Raw genomic sequence first — 14,366 nt, forward strand, 5'->3', positions numbered from 1 at the left:
GATCTAAATGTAAAAAGTAAAACCACAAAACTTTTAGAAGAAAATATAAGAGAATATCTTATAGTCTCAGGGAAAGGAAAGACCTCTAAACAGTAAGAATACAGACCAAAAGGAATAGATTGATAAATTTTAAACCAGAATTTCTCTTCATCAAAAAACATCATTAAAGAAAGTTATAAGATATGCCACAATTGGGAGACGATATTTGCAGCATGTATAATATCTAACAATTAGGATATATAACACATATAATACATATCCACAAATACATAAAAGAAAAAAAACATTAAAATGAACAAAAGACCTGGAAAGCCATTTTAAGAAAAAGAAAAGTCCAAATGGCCAATAGACACATAAAAAGATGCTCAACCTCATTAATAAACCCATGGAAATGCAAATTAAAACCATAATGAGATACCATCATCGCCAACAGACTTGCAAAAATTTAAGCCCGGCTATATCAAGTATTGGCCAAAATAGAGAACAACACACACAGACATCCATTACTGGTGGGAAAGAACACTAGTACATCCATTTGTGAAAAAGACATTGGCATTAGCTACTAAAGTTTTAATGTGCACATATCTGTGACTCAATATTCAACTCCTAGGTACATATCCTAGAATAATTCTTGCACATGTGCACCAGAAATATCTTTAAAATATTCATAGTGGCAGTGTTCATAAATGTAAAACACTGGGAAAACCTCAAAGCTCTATCAATAATAAAACGTATAAATTATAGCAAATTCTATGAACGGCCAGAGTTATTTTACACTCATCAACATGAATAAATCTGAAAGTATAACGCTGAGGAAAAGAAGTAAATCTGAGAAGAATACAAACAGTATAAGTCCAATAAACAGAGTTCAAAATAGGGCTAAACAAAACAACATGTTGTTTAGAGATACACTTAAATGATAAACTCACTAATAAAGTAAAGGAAAGACTCACAAAAGAAAAAGGTTACTTCTTGAGGGGGATGCTTGAAAGAGGGACACATGGCAGTTTCTATGATCTCGACAACGTTACCTTTCTTACTTGGGATGGTAGATACATAGATGTTAAGTTTATTATTATTATTTAAACTGTACATCCTTTATAAACTGTTATGTATGTATAATATATTTCACAATAAAACCAATAAGGGGGGAAAATAATGAATATGAGAGTAAAGTTAAAAGTGGAAAATTTTAGGAAGTCTGGCAGAGAAGGCAAAAACAAAAAAAAGAGCAATAGTTAACAGGGGTACATGGGGCTGATTAGACCTAGGTGTGTTTAAATACCAATGAAAAAGCACAAATAGAATTGGAGAGGTTTAAAATATAGAATGAGGAAATAATTTACAGAAGGAGGTTTCGAAGAAATTGGGTGGGGATAAGATTCAAAGCACATGTGAAAAAAAGGATACTTCTTACACTTTAACTTGAAGGGACAAAGCAAGAAAGACAGACATACATGCCCACCCTTCCCCAACAAGATGTAATTCTCTTGAAGGCTGGGTGTTACAGCACCTAGAACAGTGCTAATAGGCAGGAAAAGAGAAGAGAGGCAAGGGCAACGTCAGGCAATTTCACAAAGTATGCACTGGATTCTCTGAGAAAAGCACACAGTTAATACTTAACAAATATTCAAATCACCTATAGCTAACTTCACAAACACTCAAATCACCTGTTAGAAAAACCCACATTAAAATATTATTCTTCATCAAATTCAAAACACAGTAACCTTAAAAGTCCAACTCATACTTTTTGTAATATATATTAAATATTTATATTGACATTAGTAGTCTTTTAAAAGCTAATTTTCTGATACTAATTCTTTCTTTGATTATATAAAATAGGACAAAAATATCAACTTCTACTTACTTAATTGAGTTTCTAAAGTGGTCTTCAGCTGGGTTTTTTACAGTGCAACTGTTCAGGAGCCATAAATCCGCATCTGATGCATTTTCTATTAAAAAAATGAATACAAAAAAGAAAAGTAAGTAGCGCGTTTAATCATTCAAAAACATCCAAGTGCTTACTCAGATGGCCCTGGGACTGCTGGGGAAGGGGCGAGAAAAGCAGGGGCAGAGTCAAGTAAACAGGAAATACAACACAGTAGAAAACTGCTACAAAACAGAAATTGTTCTGAGCAATAACTATAAAAATGTATAATCTGTGCTATATCTTTTCACTTAAAATGTAATAAGGATAAGCATTCTCTTCCCTTCCTTTATTTTTAATCCTTGAGAGTACCATTTAATAACTTCCAAAAACTAAAGTGAAACTGGCCCTAATCTGACCTCTCAATACAATATTAATTGCCCCCTTTTGGAGTATGTGTTAAGATTTTTCAGGAACAGGTATTGGCATACACCAACCTTTTTTTAACTTGAGAAGTTATTAAAAATATAACTTGTCTGCCTTGAAAATTAATGATTTATTTCAAAGTGAGCCTTTTATTCCTATCACCAATTTGATTAAATAATTATAAACTATAATAAAGTCACTGGCAATGCAACAAATAATCCAAACCCATATTTACTAAAATGAATTTATAAATATCTAAAGTGTCTGATGCTATTCCACTTGCCTTTTAGATACTTTAGTTGTCTAAAAGAACCTTATACATTAAAATAGGATTATCATAAAGAAAGGAAAACCAAAATTGAAAATGGCAGCACCTTCAACAGTACCTCAGTAAGAACAGAAGCTAAGGTCAAATGACATGAAGAACTACGATGACATACACATGTCTGTGTGTACATTATATGGGAAGGAAGATTCAAGTAAGAGCATTACATTTAGAAGGATGGAGAGCACAACAGAGCATCTAACTTGGTAAAAAAAAAAAATATTTCCCCAACATTTTATTATAAAGATGGTAAATATTTTTAAAAAAAGGCAGGATCAAAAAATCCTTAAAACAATAAAAGGCAAGGGAAGCTCCTTATAACTATTAATACATATCCCTGAATACTGTGATCTCATCTAACTTGTCTCACTCCTCATTTCTTTCCCCTACGCACACTCCATGCTCTATTTTCCCAGTCATCAAAGTGGCCTTATATAAAACATAAATCTGATTGTCACTTCCCTGCTCAAACTCAGAAAATATGAATATTCACCTACTTCCTTAGTTCCCAAATTATTACCCACCATGCCACCTGAATGATATTCCTCTGCTATCAGTCTGATCCTAGCACTATTTCAATCTTCCAGTGATTTCCAGTTGGTATTCAAGGCCTACCCAAAGCTAGCCACCTTCTTCCCATCTCTGAATGTCCACATCCTAACACAGTGATGGGCACAGAGTAGACGTTCAAATCTCCATGTAACACTAAACCATGTGCAAGTATGCACAGGATGCGGGAAGGAGGACAGAGGGAGAATGTGTGGGACCACATGCGTATGGCACTTCTACCAACCAAAACTCTGAAGGCCATACTCATCTTCTGAAATGAACTTCAAGAAAGTCACTGATTTATTTAACAAATATTTAGGATGGAGGCTTTTTACCTTACTCACAGATATATCCCCAGCACTTATTACAGTGCCTGGCATGTGGTAGATACTCATTAAATATTTACTGAATGAATGCTGAATTTCAATAGTCAAAGCAATACTATGAGCAATGAATTATGCAGATAAGAAAAAGTTACAGATGCCTGTTAGCTAACAATAAAAATATATAGTGATTGCCAATTTATTTCACAAAAAAACAAAAAACAAACAATTCTAATGACAGAACCACCTGCATCAGATTGGCACATTCTTCTACCTAGTCACCTTTAAGTCATTAAACAACTCTGACCATAGGCCCTCTCAAGGAGCACTCTGGCGCAATAAATAAGGCAAAGTAATATATTTTGTCTGGAATTCTGCCAATGTTATCTTTTGAAATAAAGTGAATACAGCCATGAAGCACATAATGATGCTTTGGCCGGCAACTACATACATAAAACAATTATCCCATAACATTATAATGAAGCTAAAAAATCCCTATCACCCAGTATTTACTATACTATACTTTTTATCATTATTTTAGAGTATACTTCTCCTACTTATGAAAAAAAAGTAACTGTAAAACAGTCTCAGGAATACTTAAAGAGGTATTCCAGAAAAAGGCATTGTTATCATAAGAGATGACAGTTCCATACATGTTTCTGCCCGTAAGACCTTCCAGTAGAACAAGATGTGAGGGTGAAAGACGGTCATGTCGATGATCCTGACCCAGTGTAGGTTAGGCTAGTGTGTGTTTGTGCCTTAGTTCTTAACAAAAAAGTTTAAAAAGTAAAAAAATAAAAAACTGTAAAAATAGAAGAAAGCTTATAGAAGAATAAAGAAAAATATTTTTGTATAGCTATACGTTGTGTTTTAAGCTAAATGTTATTAGAAAAGTCAAGTTAAAAAATTAGAAAGTTATTGTAAGCTAAGTTTAATTTATAATTAAGAATATTATTTTTTATAAATTTAGTGTAGCCTAAGTGTAGAGTGTTTATGAAGTCTGAAGTAGTGTACAGTAATGTCCGAATAGGCCTTCACATTTACTGACCACTCACTCACTGACTCACCCAGAGCAACTTCCAGTCCTGCAAGCTCCATTCATGGTAAGTACCCTACAACAGGTGTACCAGTTTTTTAATCTTACATACCATATTTTTATTGTACCTTTTCTATGTTTAGATATGTTTAGATTCACAAACACCACTATGTTACAACTGCCTACAGTATTAAGTACAGTAACATGCTGTATAAGTTTGTAACATACGAGCAATATAGCCTAGGTATGTAGTAGATTATATCATCTAGGTTTGTGTAAATACATGCTATCATGTTCACACAATGACAAAATTGCCAAACAACACATTTCTCAGAACTTATCACTGTCATTAAGTGATACATGACTGTATTACATTTGATGATCCAGTCAATGGAGTAAACAGGAATCCCGTGAATACACCAAGTGTCTACAAAATTACATAACCTTTTAGGAAACCACCTTCCAAAAAAGAATGTCCCTTCTCCAATGAACACAGGGAAATCTTAATTATTTCTGAACAGTTTTGTGTTAGATATATTTAATATCTTATTTAATATTATCAAAAGATAGTTCTACTTAGAGGCATAAGTCAGTCAGTCAGTAACCAACATACAATGAGAATTTATATTTTGTGCCAGGCTCTACTCTAGGTACTGGGGATATGGCTGTGAAAAGAGCCTCTACCTTCAGGATTGCACTCTTGAAGAAGAAGTCTGATTTTAAAAATTAAAAATGAATTTTAAAAAACAAAACCAGGGAAACAAGCAAGATAATTTCAGGCACTGGTCAATGATATGAAGACAATAAAAGTGGGTGATGGACAGAGAATAATTTGGAGCTGTTGGTCAAAATCAGCCTCCCTTGGAAGTTGAAATTGGAGTGGAGACATAAATGACGGGAAGGAATCTGCCATGCAAAGACTGGAAGAAAGCAAGCTCTGAGAAGACGACACCATAAATGCAAAGGCCATGAAATGGGACCAAGCTCGTCATGTTCTAGTAACAGAGAGAAGACCAGTGTGAGTGGACACAGGCAGAGCAGGGAGAGAAAGGTCAGAGAGGTAGGTAAGAACCAGATTATGAAAGCATATAAAAAACTTTGAATTTTATTCTAGGTGTACCAGGAAGCCACCATAGGATTTCAAACATGAGTTAATTTCTACTTCATAAAGCCCATTCTGGTAGCTCTGTGAAGACTATAGAGACAGCAAAAGTAAAGTTAATGGGGAAAAAGGTAAAGGCAAAAAATCCAGCAGGAAGCTGATGCACTGGTCTAAGAGTAAGTGAAAGACCACGGCAACATGGACTGGGCCTCGAGTAACGGCAGGAGTGAGAAGTAAACTAGAGGCATACTTTGGAGGTGGAGTCTACAGAACTCACTGAGAGTTTGCACATGAGACACACAAGAAGGAATCAAATAGGATTCCTAAGAACATGAAAAGGATTTTGGCCTGAGCATCAGCTGTTTATGCTGCCATTTACTGAGAAGGGGAAGATTTGGAAGGAAACAGATTTGCGGAACAGGAAATCAGTAGTGTTTTGGCCATGTTCCGTTTGAGATCTCTATTAAATATCCAGCTGGAAATACTGATCAGCCATTTGTATATAGGAAACTGAAGTTCAGGGGAGTCTTTCAGACTGAAGACATAAATGAGAGAATCACCACCTTACAGAAGATATTTCAAGTTACAGGAACAGAAGAGCTCACCTAAGGAGAAAGTATTGGGGGGGAGAGAGAAAAGGGGGAAAAGAGATGGGAAGGGTGGGGAGAAAAGAGGAGAAGGGAGGAGAGAGGCAGAGGAGGAGAAAGAACACTGGGTCATTCAGAGGTCTCGTAGAAAAAATAAGAAAAGGACATTGAAAAAAAGTAGTCCCAAGATAGAAGGGAAAAAACTAGAGAGCATGGTGCCATAGAAACCCAGAGAAGAAAATATTTTTTAAAAAGAGGGAAGAATCAATTATGTTAAATGCTAGGAGTTCAAGAAAGATATATCTATATAAATGTTAATATTGTTAAGAATATGATAATACTCCATACTTTTTCTTCTTTTTTCCACTTAGAGTATTTGCTTTCTCTGTGCCAACCAAAAGAAGCCCTTTTTATTAAGTAATACAACAAATTCACTACAAAACTGTGTATGGCTATTTGCCAATGAAGAATGTTGATTCCACATGGTTTATCCCCTTATGAACACATTTCCTGGCTTCTAAGATGCCATCAAATGTAAGAAACACTATCAACTTTATAACAGCTCTTCCTGAGGGGTGGGACATTACATTTATGTTCTTATTGATTTTAAGATATATGGCAATTTCAAACATTAATTTGGGGGACTGGAAGTGGAATAAATAAATTAAATGTATAGAAAGACTAACACTTTTAGATGATTTGGTTATTGGAATAAATATCTAAGAGAAGGTTAACACTGGGTCTTGCCTTACTCAGAACATTCATGCCAGGTTCTCCAGTGCCTTGGAAGGAGAAGAACAGTTAAGGAAAGAAGGACTACGGAGATGGTCAAGAATGGACCCAGGAAGGGAAAGGAAGTAAGAAGGCACCACACTTGAAGGTATATACTTGGAGAAGACCAAAGAATTCTACCTACTTTGAGATTTGGCCTAGAGCACTGATAACCCCTTGTATGCAGTGAAAATCGTCTGCACATAACCAAATGTTGCCCAGGCCGGAGTTGGGATATCAGGTCCAGTTTGGAAGGCTGCAAACTTCAGGCTAGCCAGGCAGAATCTAGACTTCAATATTTGATTATTTACAGTGTTTTGCTATTATTAATACAAATAGTGCTGCAATGTGTAGCAACGCACGTGTATCATTCTTATTTTTCCCAGGGTGCCTTTGGAATCAAGTCCAAAAAGGTGGGATTGTTAGGTCAGAGAATAAATGCATATGAAATTCCACTACATACCATCAAATTCCCCTCCATAAGGGGTATGCTACTTTGCACTCCCGTGAGCAAGATATGTGAGTGCCACTTACCCACAGCCCTGTCCACGTAGTGTGTTATCAGACCTTTGGACTTTGCCAATGTGGTGAGAAACAGGATCCCAGTAAGGGGTTAATGTGCATTTCTCTAATTATGACTGAGTTGAGCACCTTTTACAATGTTTAAGGGCCATTTGCAGTTATTTTTTTGTTTTTCATCTGTTCCTATTTTTTGCCCATTTTTCTATCAGGCTAATGATTCTCTTCATATCAAGTTTTTTTTCTTTTTTTGAGACAGAGTCTCAACTCTGTTTCCCAGGCTAGAGTGCCGTGGTGTCAGCCTAGCTCACAGCAACCTCAAACTCCTGGGCTCAAGCGATCCTCCTGCCTCAGCCTCCCGAGTAGCTGGGGACTACAGGCATGGGCCACCATGCCTGGCTAATTTTTTCTATATATATTTTTAGCTGTCTGGCTAATTTCTTTCTATTTTTAGTAGAGACAGGGTCTTGCTCTTGCTCAGGCTGGTCTCGAACTCCTGAGCTCAAACAATCCGCCCACTTCGGCCTCCCTGAGTGCTAGGATTACAGGCGTCAGCCACCGCACCCGGCCTCATATCAAGTTTTAATTTACTTATATACATGCACCACAGTGGATATTAATTCTATGTCTATGATACAAGTCACAACATTTTTCCCCAGTTTGTCATTTTACTTTTTTATAGCATTTCTTCATATTATACTTTTTTTATTTCTAGGATACCAAACATATCAATCTTTTCTCTTATTGCTCATGGATTTTCAGTCATAACTAAAACATTTCCTCTACTCCCTACTAATTTCTACTAAGAAATTCACCCATGTTTTCTTCTAATACACATATGGTTTTGCATTTAGATCCATTAGGAATTTATCCTGACATACATTGATATCACTTAATTTTTAAAGTACAAAATGAAATAAGATCTTATATTCTCACATCAAATTGGAAAATATTAAGAAGTATGATACTACCTAGTACAAGCAAAGGAATGGGGAAACTGGCAATCTCTTCCTCTGCTGATGGCAGTCAACAATGATGAAACTCTTTGGAAGGCAAGGTGGTAATAGCTATCAACCATTTAAATGCACATCAGAATTTCTCATACACATGCTCGTAGGATACTTGCATCTCATACCCATACATACATATACACACACACAGGCACATGCATACATACACATATATAAATAATTCTCATTGAAGGTTATTGACAAGGCAAAAAACCTAGAACGCCTACATATCCATTCTAAGGAGATTGGCTAAATAAATTATGGCACTGCAGATGAAATATCATGCACCTGTTCAGAAAGCAAGATAAATCTCTAAGTGGTAATTTGTAATAATGTCTGTTATATCAGCAGGTGAAACAAAGTAAGGTGTAAAAGAATGTGTCTAGTTTCTCAATTGCATTTTTACAAAGGAAAAAGAAAAATAGGAAAATTCTGTTCTGAACAAAGAAAATTTATAGAAGCATATATACAAAATTATTTGAGGTATTTGCCCCTTGAAAGTAAGATGAAGTTTCAGTTGTCCTCCAATATGATATTCATGTACATCTTTTACATTCTTTCTCTTTTTTAAAAACTTGCATGGACATTACTTTTATAATTTTTTAAAGTTTAATCCCAAGACACATGAATATTTAATTTACATCCATCTGTATTGTTTGAATTTTTAAAAGCATGCATTGCTTGTTTTCTCTTTAAAAAAACTAATCAAGCCTTTTAATTTTTTTTTTTTTATATTTCCTTTACCACACAGCTTATAATCAACGGCTTTCTTTCATTTTCAGGTGAGAACAAACTATTTTCCGGCTGTGCTCCATCAGGAAAAGAGTAATCTGATATATATTTTCTAAGAAACTCCCCCCCCCTCCCCCCCGCTAAAAGCTTTTGTATTCACTGAACCAAGAAAGAGAAATAAAGTATTATTTGTTTTAATCAAAACGCATTTACTTTCCAAACTATTTCTTTATATACACAGAAATTATTTTTAAATCTAGAGTACTAAAAATCTGATTAGTAACAATAATAGCTAACAGTACTGAGTACATATTATATGTCTAGCAATGAGCCAAGCATGTCACATTCATTTCTGTGTGTAATCTCCCCAGTTTTACAGAGGAGTAATCTAAGGCTTAGAGAAGAAAAGCAACTTGCCTAAAATCACACAGTAAGAGGATGGGCCAGGCTTAGAAATCCAGACAAACCGACTCCAGAGACTGTGAATTTAAGGAAATTAGAATGCCTCATTAGTGGCTCTTTGCCTCTTGATCAAAATAACGCAAACAATATCTAAAAACAAAATATATTACACTGCCTTAAGGTTGCCTCATAATATTTCTAAGACAACTAATAATCAGGCTTCAAAAGCAGCTGTTTTGCTACTTTCAAATTTTCTAAGATTTTGAACATGTCAGCTCTTGGCCTTCTGTAATCAGTGGGACACACAGAAGTAAAGGGAGAATTAATGATGAATGCAGGACTATTATCCCAAAGCACTGGCAGACTCACACAACCACCAATCTTCCCTTCCCCCTGCAGGCTTCTGCATCACGGTGGCATTTTGGAAGAGACAGCATGGTTCCATCAGCTCTACTCAGGAGAACAAAACATTTACACAACTGTTCCATCTCAAAGTCAACCAGAGGAGCAACATAAAACAATAAAGGAGTCTATTCATAGATTTAAGTAAGGAGGGTAAGTAGGTTGATACAAATAAAAGTTCACTAAGAACAAAACAAAGAGAGAAAAAAGTTTGACTGTTTTAGATCCAAAAGCATTTTTTGAGAGTTTCTTTACCACAGAACTCCGGAAGACAAAACAAGTCCAGTTTAAATCTGTACTACATTTAATCATAATTTAATCATGCCCAGGGAGTTTATTTACATAATACACTCATTGAGTGCCTACTAAAAACTTAGAGAACAGCATATGCTTTAATAAGAGAATTGAAAATCATCTTTAAGGTGCATCTTGAAAAAATAACTCCTTAAATAAAAGACAAAATAAAAATTCTAGTCAATGGATACATTTTTTTTCCTCTACATTTCATTTATTGTTCTTTATAAGTACTGTATAATGCTCAGCATTGGGTAACCATGTTTTCAAAAATCTGTTTTCTAAGGGCAATGGAAGCGATTCATGAGAAGGTATTCTCCCTTTAGCTAGCTAAGGCTGGAGCAGTGGGAGGATGAGGAGAAAAGAAAAGGAAGGAAGGAGAGAAGAGGCAAAGGAAGAGGAGAAATGAAAGAAAGAGACAGACTGACAGAGTACCTACACTCGCAGCCTGAATTTCTCAGAGCAAGAACTGGCCCCTCCGCCGTGTAGTGTTGTTGCTTGTATGGCGAGTCTCTGAGTGAAGTAGAACATAGGAGCTCCTAGGAAAAAGCACTTATTCTTGGAAATTACTCACATAATGAGTTTGTTCTTTCAAAATAGTCCTGCTGAGTTGCTTCACAGAAATAAGATGAGGAAACCAAGGGTCAGCTTGAACTCTGTTTATTGCATGAAGGAAAAAGAATTTTTTTTTCTTTTAAATGAAAAGTAATAGCCGGCCAAGCTCTACCAATAACTACTGAAAATTAATTATATAGCTAAGTAGGCCTGGACATAATCAAAATCAGAGTGTAAGACAGACTTTTCACTTACTATGTAGAAAAGAACATTGCTAATATTCCCCTGTCCTCATTCCAAATTAAATTGTTCTGTTGATCCCGTAACATAGTTACTTCAGATATTATTGTGTCTAAAGAATTCCTAATAGGATATCTACTTCCATATGTTAAATAAGTTTTATAAACCAAGAGCCGATATAAAGACCAAATGGACTCTACAGGGTACTTCATCATCTGGCCACCACCCCCTATCCAAAGCCACTGCTCATCGGGCCCATCTTGAAGGGTATGTTCTCGTCACATTGAGCTTTTAGGCTCCTGGCCTAACATATAAAATTCAAAACTGAAAAGAATAAAATCTAATAGGGAAAAACTGGGCAAAATATATGAACTGAGAGTTCACTAAAAAGGAAACACATATGGTTTCTGAACATACAAAAGAAGTTCAACCTCATTCTTAATAAATGAAATATAAGACTGCACTAAGTTAAAAAATGTACCATTTTTCACTTAATAAACTATCAAGAATCCAAAAGTCTAATAACACACTATACAGATGTAACTGTGAGGAAACAGGTTCTCTCATGCATTGCTGGTGGGAATAGAAACTAGATCACCACCTATGGAGGCAATTGGATAGTATCTAATGAAATTGCAAAAGTATATCCTCTGACCTAGCAGTTGCACTTTTAAGAATTTAGCTTACTACAAACATACCTGTACACATGCAAGGTTATTTTCTGCAGTATTATTTGTAATAGTAAAAGGTAACTGGTTAGAGACATTTTAGTACCATCAGAATGGAGACTCCTATAAAGCTGCTCACCAAAGAAAAATCAAAATAATCTCTAAGTTCCAAAGTAAAGAGATCTCCAGATCATATTGTTCAGAGAAAAGAATAAGACACTAAAAGATATACATAGTATGCTACTCCTGGGGTGAAAAAGGGGGACCTAGAGAATGCATAATCACATTTGCTGTTATTTGCATAAAAAATTTTTTTATATATATATGAGAAACAGATAGCTGTTTCTATTTGCTGGAACTGGGAGGAAGGAGTGGGAACTAAGCTAATGAAAGACAAAACAAAAGGAAGGCTTTTTTCCTTGTATAACTTATACTTTTATTTGAAATCTATTTTAAAATTTATGTATATTAAAAATAAAAAGACAATTATAAAAACTATAGTCTGTCTTAATGTTTTCCTGTCTCCCCATTTCCTGACTCCCCTTCATTGACAAACATATTGAAGGAAATGTCTGTATGTCACCTTCCCATTCGCTCTTCTACCGCTTCATTTTTGGCAAAGACCTTCAACCACTCGCCATTTCCCTGAAACTGCTTTCATCAAGGTAACTGATACCAAATGCCATAGACATTTGGCAAAATCTGTGCTGTAGTTAAACAACCCTTTCTGGATGGCAGCGATAGTATCACTCTCCTATTTTTCCTCTTACCTCCTTGGCCTCTCTACTTTCTCCATTTCCCTCCCCAACCCCATTCCCCAAGAGTTGGAAGTCCTTAAAACCTAGATTTGGATTCCCTTCTCTTGTATTCACTAGATGATCCCATCAATTCCTCCCATGGTTTTAAATATTACCCTTAGGCTGAGATGATACCCAAATCTATACTTCGAGTACAGACATGCATCTGAGCTCACTACCCAATTCACCTAACAGCATTGCCACTGGAATGTATCACAGAAATATTAAACTTGACACCAATCATGAAACTGAACTCTCTAATTTTCAGCCTGTATTCATCAGGTTCTAGTTAGGAAAACAAAAGCCACTGTAGGAATTAAAACAGAGAAAAATTAATATAAAAATGTGGTTACATGGGCAATGGAAGAGCCAAGATCCCAAATGAGGAATGGTGAAGCAACCCCACGATGAGTAAAGCAGTGACAGGGCTCAAAACACACTATCCTAAAAATATGGCACCTTGGCATATTGAGTATTTTAAACTAAAGGAATTTAGAAAATGGCACAAGCAGGAAAGGTCTCTTTGACCTTCTCCCTCTCTTTTCCCCAGAAGAAAGTCATAAAACCTAGGCAAAAATATCTGACTCTCCCCGGAAGCAGTTCATAAGACCCTCATGGGAAACATGCCCTCCTACACCTGGAGGAAAGGAATACGCTTATCTCTGACAATGAAGGGACACAGAGAAGAATCTGAACAGGCCGAGTTGAGTTTCTCCCAATTTATTACCATTAGATCATACTCATTTACCCTATCATATCTCCCCACAACTCTCTACTCTTCATCAAACCTACCATAAAAAATACCAAGGTTTAACTGTTTCTTTGGGTCACCATTTCCTTATGAAGGCTCCCATGTCATGTAAAACTTACACTAAGTAAATTTGTATGTTTTTCTTCTGTTAATTTTTGTCAATTTGATTTTCAGACCCACCCAGAGAACCTAAAAGGATGGAGGGAAACCTTGCCCCTCCTTGCGTAGCAGGAAACCACTACCAGCCTAAGGGCTGCAGAGACCCACTGGAAGAGGTGGTACAGGTTGAGTATCCCCAATCCAAAATTCTGAAATCCAAAATGCTCCAAAATCCAAAACATGTTGAGCGCTGACATGATGCTCGAAGGAAATGCTCATTGGAGCATTTCAGATTTCCTATTTTCAGATTATGGGTGCTCAACAAGTTTATAAATATACCAAAATTTAAAAAAAAAATCCAAAGTCCAAAATACTTCTGGTCCTAAGCATTACAGATGAGGAATACTCAGTTATTCTAAGAGGCCCAAAGCTGGGATTATTTGACAGGGGCTAGAACAGCAGCAGAAGCTGCCCACTGGGACTTGGGACTTCAAAGGAGGGAGCTGTCTGACAAGAGCTGAAGCCACAGGAATGAAACTGCCAATTCCTGGGACACCACCTAGAGCAAAAAGAGAGGGAGGAAAATACCCTACCTTCTCCCCACTCCTTCCCTCTAGTCCTCCATCAGTGCCTCTTGTTGCCCAAATCTACTCACAAAAGCCAACAGGTAAGGACATCTGGGAAATGCAGGTCCATGAAGTACAGAACAGGGTAGAGAAGGTCAGAGAACCAGATCTGAGGCCAACAGGCAACAGACTAAACCTCATCTCTTCCAGTCTTCTTCATCTCCATAAATGGCAGATCTACCCAAATGGTAAAACCAGAAACCTGACAATCATCTTTAATCATTCCTTTCACCTCACCATCTCACACAGCAAATCCAACCACTCCCAGTGGATTTTACCTCCAAA

At 36.2% G+C, this 14,366-nt stretch overlaps 1 protein-coding gene across 1 annotated transcript in view; it reads right to left on the reverse strand.

The window, feature by feature from the left end:
- The window catches only part of CDKAL1 (CDK5 regulatory subunit associated protein 1-like 1), a 712,360-nt gene that overhangs the window by 589,990 nt on the left and 108,004 nt on the right, over positions 1 to 14,366 (reverse strand). Inside the window, exon 4 of the mRNA XM_012638567.1 lies at positions 1,868 to 1,952. Within this exon, the coding sequence (XP_012494021.1) occupies positions 1,868 to 1,952 (85 nt within the window). The remainder of the gene's footprint in view (positions 1 to 1,867; positions 1,953 to 14,366) is intronic.

Source organism: Propithecus coquereli, unplaced genomic scaffold, assembly GCF_000956105.1.
Source record: "Propithecus coquereli isolate 6110/MARCELLA unplaced genomic scaffold, Pcoq_1.0 Scaffold131, whole genome shotgun sequence".
Taxonomy (NCBI): Eukaryota; Metazoa; Chordata; class Mammalia; order Primates; family Indriidae; genus Propithecus; species Propithecus coquereli.